The sequence below is a fragment of the Megalops cyprinoides genome, chromosome 21 (genome assembly GCF_013368585.1).
Source record: "Megalops cyprinoides isolate fMegCyp1 chromosome 21, fMegCyp1.pri, whole genome shotgun sequence".
NCBI classification, from domain to species: Eukaryota; Metazoa; Chordata; class Actinopteri; order Elopiformes; family Megalopidae; genus Megalops; species Megalops cyprinoides.
The window spans coordinates 18,755,719-18,769,017 of record NC_050603.1 but is presented as its reverse complement, the minus strand read 5'-3'; the positions used below and the strand labels follow the sequence as shown (position 1 = coordinate 18,769,017).

The following is a 13,299-nucleotide window of genomic DNA, read 5'->3' as shown; positions in this document are numbered from 1 at the left end:
ATCTAACCTGGCAAAAACAAACAATTGTGGTGGTACACACACTTACTCCTGATCTGAATGTAAACACTGTTGGAATTCGGTGAAATTGCCCCAACTCGATGTACTTACAAGCCAACCAATAAAACTGCTAACACAAAGAACTTCAGTCTGGACCCCAGTTGAAGGAGAGATAAAAGACTGTTTATTGATGATCTTCAATACAGCAAGGCTTCACAGGCGATGGTCGGCTCAGCAGAGTTTCAGACGTTACACGTACAAAGTCTTGCGCTTAGTCTTACACCTTACACACTCCTCAACCCTCTCGTGGTCCTGTTCCTATCCTGTCTCCTCTCGAGGGCAACTCAACCGCAACCTAAGTAGTTAGAAGTGTTTATGTAAGCCTTGTAGGGTGTTTGGGTTTGCTCGACCTTGCCGTGGCCTGGGCACTGGCACCTAACTGGAAAAACGTTGCTTCTGAAGGTATTCTTGGATTGATAGTGAGCAGACACTGCCCCAATTCCCCTCTGTCACAAACCTTGACAGGGGAGGAGTAGGTTAAGGGGTACACTGAGTGGTACCACTAGGCGATATGCATCTATATCACCCAAGGCAGACCATAGTTATGCACAAAGAATAGGCTAAAAGCCTCAACTACAAGGTAGAAGGCCAGAGGTCACACGCAAAGAGTGGGCCCGAGCCTGGGATACGAGGTACAGAACTAGTATATTAAAGCAGCCCCTGTCATTGGCCAGACATATAGTGATTGAACTAAGAACAATTACATGAACGCATGGAATCAGGGGCCTCTCAATTGGTAGGCCTGCACCACAGGCACACGATCACAGCGTGCATGTGCACGTGATTCATTCAATTAGCAGCATCACATTGGAATGTGTCACAATCTGATTATGTGATCACCCTAAAAACTACATAAACACAATCACCATTATACTGCTTATGCTAATTATACCAGACCAATCATTACACTGCTTACTAACTACAATAAATGGTCACTAAATAATCACCACTATTCTTCAACACCTCTGCTTCTGAAAACTGTCACCCTACTCCGAAAACAGTGATGTAATCATTCTCAAGCTTTGGCAATAAAGAGCAACCACGTTTAAAAAACAAACTTTATTTGCATGCAGAGTACATAAAAACAATGGGTGTACAAAAGCAGGACATTAAAACAATATATACACAGCTCATGCGGTGAAACACCCGCTGGACACCGATCAAAAAGTAAGAGGATTTAGCAGCAAATTTCAGGTCGATGATTAAGGATCTGGCACTGCAAATGCCCTTCCCGTATTCATAATTTAAAAACACGCAAAGTAATAGAACTGTAAAAACGCCAGAAAAAGTCTCAAAGGTCCACACATACACACACACCCATACACACGCGCACACACACACACTCATTTACAGCCTCCGCAGGTTACGCTTGCTTTGGGCGCTGCCCGGCAGCACCTCCCTCTTGCCCCGGCGCTTGCCGGACCAGCTGCCGCACTCCTTGGAGCCGTGGTAGGCGCACAGGCAGCCGGTGCAGAAGCGGAAGCCGCAGTCCTCCCGGCTGCACACGCCCTCCCTCTTCACCGAGTGACACCTGGCGGGGTGCTGGCACCGCGGGCACGGCTTGAGGCACTCGTCGTTGAAGAGGGTTTTGGCGACCTTCGAAACAAAGATGGCAAGCGAGGAATGTTAAAAAAAGAACAAAAAAAGCTGTTTAATGTCCTTTTCGTTTGTGATCGTTTTATGAAAGAGCCGCTAACCTAAACTCTGAAACCTTAGTTACTTGAAATACATAAAAAAGAAAAAAACAACATGATTCTGTCGATGCCACCTTGGACTCACCTGTAAGAACTCATCCCGCTTACTCACTGAGCATCCCTTGTGCTGGACTGGGGTGAAATTGCCGTTTCCCGATGTGGGGGTGTGAGAGACGGGCGTCTTGGACTGGGCCTGGACAGACCTCAGAGCGGACCTGCACAGAAGGTTCAGCCTCGTCTCCGCATCAGGAACGTGGGCCACACCACCCAGCTGCAGACATCAGGGGAAGAGCAGAGCCACTCAGAAACGAGGAGGAAGTGTGTGCCCACAGCAAAACGGGAGGAAAACGTTCAGAGGGAAAAATAAGTAAAATATTAAGGAGGTGATACACTGTGGTGATATTCTTTGGATGCAAACACTTCAAGGAGAACCTGCTTATTTTTCATCTTGTAGATTCTGTCAAACATAAGGAGTTATATAGCACTCCAACGGTGATTATAATGCTGCGTATTTAGGCCTTTACATCCAAATACTGTCAAGGCAGAAATATGAGAACACATCCCTATGTATATGCCATTGAAAAGAAAGAAAGAAAAAACATTCAATGTTAAGACAACTAGCCACTCTAGTTTTAGCCAATTACTACATTAATATGAATAAAAATAAATTTTATACGCCAAACAATGCGCTTTTCTTGTGTGTGTCCCATGTGACAACTTGAAGGGAACACAGAACAAAGGGTAACACAAAATTACACTTCTGCTAGACATGCAACATCCCTGAGGAGTCATGCTTACCTCATGCGCCATCTTCAGGTCTTTCAGGTATGATTTCCTTCGTCGATTGGTCATTTTATCTTGCAAAATTATTTCATCCCAAAGATCAGAAACCTGGCCAAATCTGTTTGGAGTGCGCAAACGAGCAAAAGCATTTTTCATTAATGTCATCCATGTTAATAACAAATAATCCTGTTTTAGAGACCAACTTTAAAAAAAAAAAAAAAGAATATAAATATGCAATCTTCAGATTATTAAAAATCAAAGATGCAGTTTATACACACCTGTAAATATCTTCTGAAGAGAGATGGTTTAATATCTTAGCCAGGACATGTCTCAAGTTCCTCCTCTTCAGCTCTACCAGGATATCAAGTTTCTCAAGCCCCATCTTTCTTCCAATGAGTCCTGCCAAAGGCATGGTGGTCTGGAAGGACTGGGCACCTTCCGATGACCTCAGCAACTCCTCCAAGCTCATCTGCTCCGGCAGCCTCCCGGCACTGCGCTGGCACATGGCGTGGACCACCTGCAGGGCGGGTGTGAGGGAGAGGTCCTCCAGCTTTAAGCAGGTGGTCCCGATTGGAGTCTTGTCCAGGAAGAGTTCATCGTCTTCCTCTGCGGTGAGGGCCTTCTGTTCATCCAGGCAGAGTCTGGCTTCGGCGCATGCCGGCTCGGCGGGCCTGGCGTCCTCCTCCGACTGGGACCCCCCTTCTTTAAGCGTGGAGAGCCTCCGCTGCCGCTCCAGTCTGGACCTCTTCCTGGCCTCGGCAACCTTTGGGGTCTCCTTGCCTCTGAGGGCAGACGGCAGAAGCAGCTCCTGGAAAGAACCCTCGTGGTCTAGGGTGGACTCCTGAGACTTATCCAGACCCAGGGAGCTGAAGCCACTGTCCTCAGAGGCCGAGATGTCCAGCTTGGGGATCGGCGTGAGGGAGGGCGAGCCCAGGACATGCGTGCCATCGGATGGGTTCGAAGCTGGGTTACGCACAGGAGTCTGGAAGTTCTGCTTTGCAGATGGAGTGAAAGTGCAAAGACACTGAGTCTCGAGGAATGCTGGGGACAGGTGGTGTGGGAAGGAGGAAATAATGCTATCATTGAGCTCTCCCTGGACAGCAAGGGCTTCTGCACCCTCAGCTTCAGAGGCTAAAGGCTGGGCAGCTTTGTCCTTTCCATCTTCCAGGGTGGATGTTTTAACCTGGGAGAACATGAGACGCCTCTTCCTGCATGATAAAGACATTTCTTCATTTTTCAAAGTGCTGGTGGCTAAGGCCTCAAACAGCCTGCTGTCTGGGGAATCAAAACTTCCACTGGAGTAACGCCCTTCAGGCCTGGGAGCTTCTGAAGATGGGAAGAGCCTACTGTTGGAAGAGTTTGCGTTTCCTATTCTTCCACCTGAAGCTGCATTGGACACAAGGAGACGTCTTCGCAGCGAGGCATCTTTTCTCGATGTTTTAGGGGTTTCGCACCAGCCAGAAGAATACGCATTCTCTTTCTTCATGTCCCTCCTTGGGCTCCTCTGTGTGTCTTTCACTCTTAGTCTATCCTTTTTGGGTGTGACAGTGTTTAAAGATGAGGTACTGGTAAGTGCATGGTTCTCTGAGAGCTTTTCCTTTGACATCTGAAGAACAAGCGAACGATCCAAAGGCAGGGGCTTCAACAGGTCACATTTGGCTTCGGAAAGATCCTTCTTTGAGCTGTTAAGTAACTCTTCATATCCACTGTCATGGCTACCTTTAAAGGTTTGATATAGAGCATCAGCCCTGAATCTCTGCTCCATGCCTCTGGATAGAAACTCTTCCAAATCGACAAAATTCAAATTTTGTCAAATTTCACTGAAAGGTAGAAAATTGTGGAGAAAAATGGTTAGAAAAATCTAACTTTAAATATAGCTAGCTAGCAATATCATCACTGGCTTTTTTTTCCTCCTTTTGTAAATCTTACAAGCTAGCTGGACGAAGTTATCGGCTCGTTAACCGTTAACTAAAAGATGGCAAGATGGACAGTTTCCTACCCAGAAACAGTTTCAGAAGGCGGCAGAGAAACGAGAAACGGTTCCGTTTGTATGAAAAAAAAAATCAGTGGAGATTTTTGAAAAAAGGTTAAAATTTCAGATACAGTTGTGTTAACGTTAACTTAGCAAGATCAGCTTACTTGCTATGGAAACCTCTGGTCTGGTTGTCATAGCTATGCTAAAGCTGTTGAGCTGCGCGTGCTGCGCTGCGGTTACCTTGCTAGCCCAGCACCAGCAATCAATCAATGACTGCAGTTAGCCCGCTCAAAAAGCTGGTGACCGCTAAACCTGGATCCCCAGAGATGCCAGGTCGATCCCAGCCACTTAACAACAAAGATTTGAGGATTTGATTTGAGGGGGTGGAGAAGTTCTCTTGGGAAAAAAAAGCTGACCTCTACAAAGCTCGCTCGCATTCAGCATTTGTTTGTTTTGACCACTGCATACTAAATAACTAGCTAAAAGGATGCGTTTGACATCGAAACTAGCTGGCTGAGTGTTAGAATCGAGGAGGCCAGTTACTGTCGAAATAAAAAATCCAGATCACTCGTGCGTTTTTCAATTGCCCACTCTTAAACTTAGCCACAGATGGCCAGCTGAATGCTACTGTCTAGCGTATTGAATTTTCTACATTCATTTTTAGTGGCTAAAGAACCTTTGCAGTAAGATAATCTTAATAGCTGGCTAGTTTGGTCACCACGGAGTAACGTGAATGATGATATCATTAAAATTCGCAGGCGTTCGTTTCAACAGCAACGACAAGCAAGCTAATTAGCCAGGAAGCCATTGCATGTTTTGCTAAACAGCAAGGTCCCTACTACCGATAAAATCAGTAACACACCACAACTCATGTAAGATAACCTTGCTATGTTATTTTATACTTTTGTACTTACATTTGACTTGCAAAACGAGCATGCAGAATGAATAAAAGTAGTTAGCCAGCTAATTGCACCGTGACTCTTCCATGGTGGCTGCTAGCTTCCTTAGCGAAAACAGCAGCAAACGTGCATTAAAATCCTCTTTTCCAGAAGTGACGCAAACGCATGTTCAAATTTCGTGCGCTGTTTTTTGATTGGTCGGGATAGGCAACCTCAAGAGGGCAGTGTGTCTGTTTTGTTGGCAATAATAAACGGTATATATTTCTTCAGGTGTCAATCTCTTTCAAAAGGTGCAGCAAAACGAAACATAACTTGTTTTATTTTTCTATACACAGTCACACATTTTCATGGCAAATCAATTTACAAGTGAGCACAGACACATCCCTTTGGAGTGTATTAGGTGTTATTCCCTCACAATTTTCAGCACTGGATACTTGGCACACAAAACAGGGGAAAACACATTGTGTGCAGCTGCTAAAATAATACCTCGCAGAGGGAACTCTGGATAGTATTCGTTTCCTATATTGTCTTTTAGTGTGTTTGTGAGGTTAAAAAGAAAAAAAGTTGATAGTGTCTAAAGTGTCAAATACAAAGTGCATTTAACAAAACCTCAAATGTTGTACAAGAACAAAGGACATGTCCATGATTTAGCAAGTCAAGTGGAACGCAATATCTCCCTATTTATGACAATGAAATATGACAACACTACAAAAAAATCTATATCTGTATGTATCTGTCCCTCTATCTATCTATATGCCTGCCTATCTGTTTGTCTGGTACAGTTTATGTTCCACCATTTTGGCCAATTGCAATAGAGGTTGTAGGAAGCCAATAAGCAATGACGTTGTTACACACGATGGTATTGAAGTGCGCATGCGTGCAGTGTGAAACGAGCACAAGGGAAAGATTGGTGTTAGCAGTGGTGAGTGTGTAATGTTTTGATAAACAGGTACCTTTAACTCATACGTGTATGGTGTTTTATGCGTTTTCCATACAAAGAGGTTTAAACAAACGTTTATTTTCAGTCAACGTGCTTTTAACGGCATACTCATGCCGATGATTAGAAAAATAGCTATCGTGACGTAGCTAGCTAGAAAAGTCCATGCTGTGTTCAGCTTGTTTAGACGCGTACGGGATGCGCTGCCTAGCTAAAGCGATTGTGTTTGTTGCGTCTTTACATGTCGGAGTTACCTGCATTTAGTTAACATTTTTCTTTTTTTGTCTTTTTTAGGGATAATATGGATTCCCAAAAAGATATACAGCCACCTAAACAGCAGCCTATGATTTACATTTGTGGAGGTAATTTAACTCGCGATCTACATGAAAACACAAGTGTGTCGATAACCAGTGGCCATTAATAGTTAGCTAGTCTAGCTACTGACAATTGTGTAGCTGTATTGCTTGCATAGCTTGCAATAATGCTGAGTTATGCTTAGAAATAAAATAAATATACATAGTACTCAGATCAGTATGATTCCTTTGAAGTATTATTATTTATCTTGTCCATGTAAGTAATGATCTAGTTTTGGTGCAGCTAAAGAGGATAATTGACTAGATTCTTCTTCGTCATCACCAGAGGAGAGTAAATTGTGCTGTTGTTTTACAGTGTCGATGTGTAGCTGGATGTTATTCTTGCTCTTGTCTCTGCAGAATGCCACACTGAAAATGAAATCAAGGCCCGGGATCCCATCAGATGCAGAGAGTGTGGTTACAGAATAATGTACAAGAAGAGGACAAAAAGATGTATCCTTTATTGTGTGGTGCCTTTTAACACGCTGTTTTATGGGTTTTGAAAATAACTTATTTCCTAAAACCATTGGCATGATTAATGGCATGTTTTTTTGCATTGCTGAGCAAAAGTATTTGTTTAACCAGTCAAATGAATCTTTTGAAGGATTGGTCAATTAATTAAAAGTGTAGTAATTCTCATAGAGTGAGCATTTGTCAGTAAATGCATTGTCTAAAATTTCAGTTAAAAATTCACTGCAAGGTGCTATATACTTCTAAGCATTGCAGATTAGCTATAAGGGTTTCTTACAGGTCAGATTCATCAACTCATGACTGTGTAAACAGGATGAGCTACACTCAGTATGGGTGCAAAAGTGGCATGCATTTTAATTCTCATACTAAATGGCTGGTGGCTGAATATGAACAGGGCCTAGCCTGTTGTTTTACTGAACCACATTGCCAGAGTCATCAACTTGTTAGTATGCTGCTGCAAGAAAGGAGAAGATGTTAAAAATGTTAGTATGTAACATGAATTGACAAAAGCATATTGGCATTTAGTTCATTTATGATTTAAAAATGGCTTCAGTCGTTGGTGTTCGCTGATGTTGCAGATTATCACGCTGATTTATCTTGATACGTTTCAGTGGGTAATGATTTCAGTAGTGTTGTGTCATTTAGTTCATGTTGATTCCTTGACTCTCACATTCCAGTGGTTGTGTTTGATGCCCGGTGAACTCCCCCGCCCTGTGAACCTGCTTAGAGGAATACAGCCCTGCTCACTCATGTTTTGATCTGCCAGTTTGTCAGCATGTAAATTATTTTGTACCTTCAGAGTAATAGTAGTAAAATAAAACGACCATCTAGAAATTCATTAAATGTGTCTCTGGTCTCAGGTTTAAAGAACATTCTCTCAGCATGCTTTTTTGTATGAAAGTGCAAATCTTTGGAGAGTTATTTTTACGTGAAAATGAGTAGCATTCAGTAAGTAAACTGGACACATGTGAATGGTTCCTAAGACATTGCGCTGCGCAGTGAAAATAGTGTTTTGCAGTGCTGGACCTCGAGACCCACTGTATATACTGGATTTTTTCCGACCAGTCTTTCAGTTAGACAGGTTTGATTGAGCTGTCATCAGAATTTGATATGTTGAAAATTCCTTTGTGAAATAGGCCATTTGGTTTGTGCTACTAAAAAGATATGTTTGAATGAGTACACCTATTGTTACCTTTACACTAACTGTAAAATTGTATCCACAACCATTTGTATAATTGAGTTGTGGATTTGTATTTGCAGATGATTTCAGATTGATTTGTTTTATGAAATGTGCAGCACAGTTTGCTGAAAAACTAATCAAGTTATTTGGGACAAATACCTATGTTTTGAGGGGAAAATAGCAACTCGGGTTCTAGAAATGAATTTATCTTTAGCATTTTGTTGCAATAGATAACTTTCAAATGTCACATTTCTTTCAGAAAGGACCAATAGCAGATCCACTAGTCAAACGTAGAGGAATTGTCATAGAGTGCATTTCTGGAAATCAAGCTTTAACACACACAACTTTAAAACACTGTAAGAAGTGCAAGGTCACTTTCCAAGATCACTGATAAAATATGTGCAGTGTAGATTACTGTTACTGAAATCAGGCGCACAATCCAAATGATTAATTAAATGCTATTCGCACTGATACTGTATACATCCTGACTAGGACTGTGAAAGGTTGCTCTATCAGCCCTGGTGCAGCTGAAATCATTTCCCCTGTTGAATATGAGAGGAAAGGTCTGTAGGCCTCCCTGTAATGTAATCTTTTGTAGATATGAACAGCATTATATGAGGCCCAGGTCTACTCTGATAGCTCAGGATGGCAGCAATGTTAATTTGGGCACCCTCAAAATTTAAGGCTTGTAGTACCTCTATGTGGTCAGCAGATGGCTCTGCAGTTGTGTATTGAAGAATTGCAACTGCTCACAAACTTTAGGAAAGGTAACCATGTTCATATCAAGCTCATAATTTCTCAAGAAAACCTGAAGCAATACAAAAAATATTAATGTCCATTTTATTGTACTCTGATGTTGACTGGTTGTCATCATAGATTTATGGGATTACTGGATGATAAAGATGATCTATGTGTATACAGTGCACTGTGTTTATAAGGAGTACTGATCTAAGAATATAGGGTTTGTGGATACATAGGAAAGAATCATTCCTATGCGCACGCTATGAAGACACTCCTTTTATAATAAAAAGAAATAGCTTGTAAGAGTCATTTTCAACTCACAAGCTAGTATAGTCAAGTGCAGTACTGCATAGTAAACAAAAGGTAGAGTGTGAATACAGCAATTCTCATTAATGTCTGTTGCATCTAACACTAAATATTTGAGAAAAAAGTTCGTGCAGATTGGATGGCAGTCAGTGTGGCAGGAAAAAGACAGACGCTTTCTGCTGATGAAAAACACCGCTTTCCTCAGTGTTATGATAATCCTATGAGAGAAAGGGCATCACAAGGAATGAAGGAGAGAAAAAATTAATGGGAGCAAGTAGGGCACCTATGTGCTAAGCACCTAGGGGCTAAGCATTGCCCCTTATCATGGAGAGGTTAAATAACTGAGGTGAGTCAAATGACTGATGTTTCAACAAATTTATGTAAGGACAGTGATGGTGTGATGGCATTGTATCTTACACAGCAGCAGCAATGTGTATGGTAATGGGCCCCCAAATTAGTATTGTCATATTTTTAATTATATGTGATCTAATAACAGATCTTATGAAAACATTGAAATAGATTCAAATACATTTTGTTCTGTGTTTGAGGAGTTTCGCTGAGGACATTCTTTAAATTAGAGAATGAAAGTGTTACTTAAAAAACATAAACTCCTATTTTAGTTGCCCTTCTAGGAAATAACTCCTTACAAGGATCAAATTGTCCTGAACAGATATAATTCTTAAAAGCAAAGTGCACTCTATATCTTAAGCTCAAGACATAAACTTCAAGTCTTCCATATTCAGGATTTGTTGCAACAGCTAAAACACTTAAATATCAGACAAAATCTCAATGGTCAGGACAAAACAGTCAGGCCCATTGTTCTGACTTCAACAAGTGTTCTGGGGTTTTAGGGTTAACACAAGCAGTCCGCACAGTCTGTGAAGTCCAAACGTGACACCAGAAAAGGCTGGAGACGGCTGCGGTTTTACTAAGTTATTACTGATACTAGTTTACTGGAACTCCCCGTGAGATGTGTGTCACAGCTCTCCCCTTGTGTGATGTCATCGCCAAGAGCCCCCGTTGTGGGCGTTTCCTTTCGTCTTGGAGTCCCCAGTTGGACAGGGCCTGCCAGTGGGAGGGGAGATCTCCCTAGCCTGTGGTGAGAATGAAAAGGAGAATGCCCAGAAAAAGCCCCCAGCCCAGTGCTGATGGCAGCAGCCGTGCTGCTGTGGCATTAGTATGTGCCACATTAATAGCTTCAGTAAAAAAAAAACTAAGCTATATAAATTGGTCACAGAATGTGCACAATGTGAGGCCGAGCCCTGCAAAACATCTCAAAGAAGTAATCAGAATAAAATGCAATTCCAAACATCCCTGGGTACCAGACCACCCACAGGTCTGTTCCAGACCAAACCAAGTCATTTCCTGCTCTCTTCCCAGACTTCAGTGGTGAAGTCCCACCTAGCAGTCTGCTGTACTGAATAGCACTGCCACAGCAATTATTCTATGAGTGTTACATTGCTGTCAGATTGGAGGTCATCACCTCCACTTGTATGCAGATATAGTTTGCTAATACTATGAATCCTCAGTGATAGGTCACCCATCTTGAGCCCTGGTGACCATGTCTCACAGGAGATGAACATCACTTCCTGTTCATATAAGTTCACTTTATATATGGGAGTAAAAAGATCAGAAATGTTTGAATCCATGAGACAAAGCTGAAGTCTGCAAGTTTTTTTCCACAGTTATACTTCATTATGTCAGTGCACGGTGCTAGCAACTCTATCTAAGCACAGAGAACCATGTCTGCAGATGACCAATAAATAAAACTGATGTGTCTGTGACCACACCCCTCCGTGTAGTCAGTGGAGGTTATTAATAAATATGTCTGTGTTTTCCAGAATTTTGAGAGAATCACTTTCATTCTCTGGCAAGTAAAGGGAAAGAAGCACAGAAAGAAGGTTCAATTCCTTTGTCAGAATGACAATGCTGGAACAAGTGACATTTGCTTTGAGTAAAAGCTGCCATCACACTCTGTATTGAATGGTACTGATGGTAGAATACCGCAGCGAGTAATAGACACAAACCACAACAACATGCAAAATTAAGCCACTTGTTATATGTAGCCATGTGATTGGAATGAGAGCCACTACATTGGTATGGTAAGAAAAAGAAGCTCCATGAGGCCCTGCAGTCTGTGACATTAACAAATAATGATGGACACAAGATGCCTTGATCTATAACAATTTTTAGAGGAAAGTGCTCTTTATCAGCATTGTAACAGTTCATTCTGGATGCAGTTAAGTACATAAACGCAAGTGCTACAAAAGGCGAAGCGACAATGTCAAATAAATGCTATGATGGGTTAGGCCATGTCATCATTTGTCCGCACATCACCAAAAGAAGGAAGAAGGATAGCGTCACACGGATGTCATGTACTGTACTCTATTTGAGACGGAGAACAGCACATAACATTACGTACTGTGAAAGTTCCTTGTGTCATCATTTGCTGGTTCTTACGTTTTCTGCAAATAAAAAAAGACCATCCCTCATATATGTAGAGAAAAACAATTCTGTGAAGACAGGACTGTTTTCAAGGCGAACAGAGAGAGTACATTGAGAACCCTAATGGGTTCACGCACCCTGGGACCGAACTACGAGGCACCGGCGTTAACACGTGCTCCCGGACACGTGCGAAACGCTGCGGCCGCCCGAGCGCACCCCACGACTCCTGACACCACCCGCCGGCAAAAAGAGACGAGCGTCGTGGTTGACCTCAGAGGAGCCGGCTGATCGGCCTCGCTCCTTTATTCCCCGCATGAATGGCGTGTTCCTCACTTTTCCAAGGGCCCCTATTTATAGCTCCCCGAGGGCTGATTGAATGAAAGATCCACAGCGGCGCTCGGCTCCCCACCCCCCCCCCGGTGAGAAAGATCGGCTCCCTCACAATGGAAGGTAGAGGGCGGCGAGGGAGGGGCCCGCTAAACGGGAGATGAGTCACCGTTTAATTTCTAACTGCTCAGCATGAGCAGCAGGTGGAATGTGTATACAAACTTAAATATATACTACAATTACAGGAACACCATTGTGTAAAGACAGGGGTGAAGTTTGCATATATGGCCTTACGTGTATATTACAGTAACAGGAACCTCTCTGTGTGAAGACAGGGGTAAAGCATACACATGCACTGAAATGGCTAGACGTTACTGTACGCAGAACAGGTAGGTGTACCTACACAGCCCTAAGTGTGCACTGCAAAGTAGATGAGTGTACATTAGCCTGCAATGTTCTGTAATGTTCCCATAACCTTTCAGTATGTACACTGATGTAGCCATATACAGCCTGACAGGAAAAAATAACATTCATTCAAAAAATTTAACAGTCATTAAGGTACAGTACATTCTGTGACTGTTCCAGTCTCATAAAAGATCTACAAACCAAGGCTGAGTTCAGCCTTCAGCTTATTCCTGCTGTTTTCCATCTCACTACGCGCAGCCAAAGTTTCTGTTAATTTGCTTCATTAGTCTCTTTACTGAGCAGACTTCATTAGCTAGCTAACAAGGAGCATACCCTGCTTGTTTTCCTGCATGTCCTGTTCCTCACGGCATAGCGCTGCTACTGTGTCCTATTATACATCAGATCACATTCTACTGCCACATGTCTGACTACATTCTATAGAAACCGTTCGTGTGTACATACACGTGACTAAATCCTATTAACTGTGTGTCTGTGTACATATGCATGACTAAATCCCATTAATTGTGTATGTGTGTGTGTTCAGGACTTCCCAGCATGCAGCTTTAACCAGCAGGAAGTATTGCTTCTGGACCCCAGGAGGCGGGAGACCAAGCAGGAGCTGCAGGTTTGTTATTATTCAGCTGACCCCTACTGCGACCCTTGTTTTCCTCTAAAGCCAAAAGAAGTCTAAACAGCCTGCATTACGGCTCAGCTGAGCCTGTATTT

General features: G+C 42.6%; 2 protein-coding genes across 2 annotated transcripts; one reads left to right on the top strand and one right to left on the bottom strand.

Moving 5' to 3' along the window:
* Positions 1-1,404: 1,404 nt before the first annotated feature.
* Positions 1,405-4,020, bottom strand: LOC118769192 (F-box only protein 43-like). The gene is made up of 5 exons (XM_036516219.1): positions 3,882-4,020; positions 2,813-3,842; positions 2,550-2,652; positions 1,837-2,022; positions 1,405-1,653 (listed from the first exon to the last, which is right to left on the bottom strand). Exons 1-5 carry the CDS (start codon positions 4,018-4,020, stop codon positions 1,405-1,407), a joined length of 1,707 nt encoding a protein of 568 aa, XP_036372112.1.
* A 2,244-nt stretch (positions 4,021-6,264) lies between these two features.
* polr2k (RNA polymerase II, I and III subunit K) lies at positions 6,265-8,012 on the top strand. Its single transcript, XM_036516259.1, has 4 exons — positions 6,265-6,330; positions 6,640-6,707; positions 7,059-7,151; positions 7,847-8,012. The coding sequence occupies exons 2-4, from the start codon at positions 6,647-6,649 to the stop codon at positions 7,867-7,869; spliced, it is 177 nt and encodes a 58-aa protein (XP_036372152.1). The 5' UTR covers positions 6,265-6,330; positions 6,640-6,646; the 3' UTR covers positions 7,870-8,012.
* Positions 8,013-13,299: the final 5,287 nt, after the last annotated feature.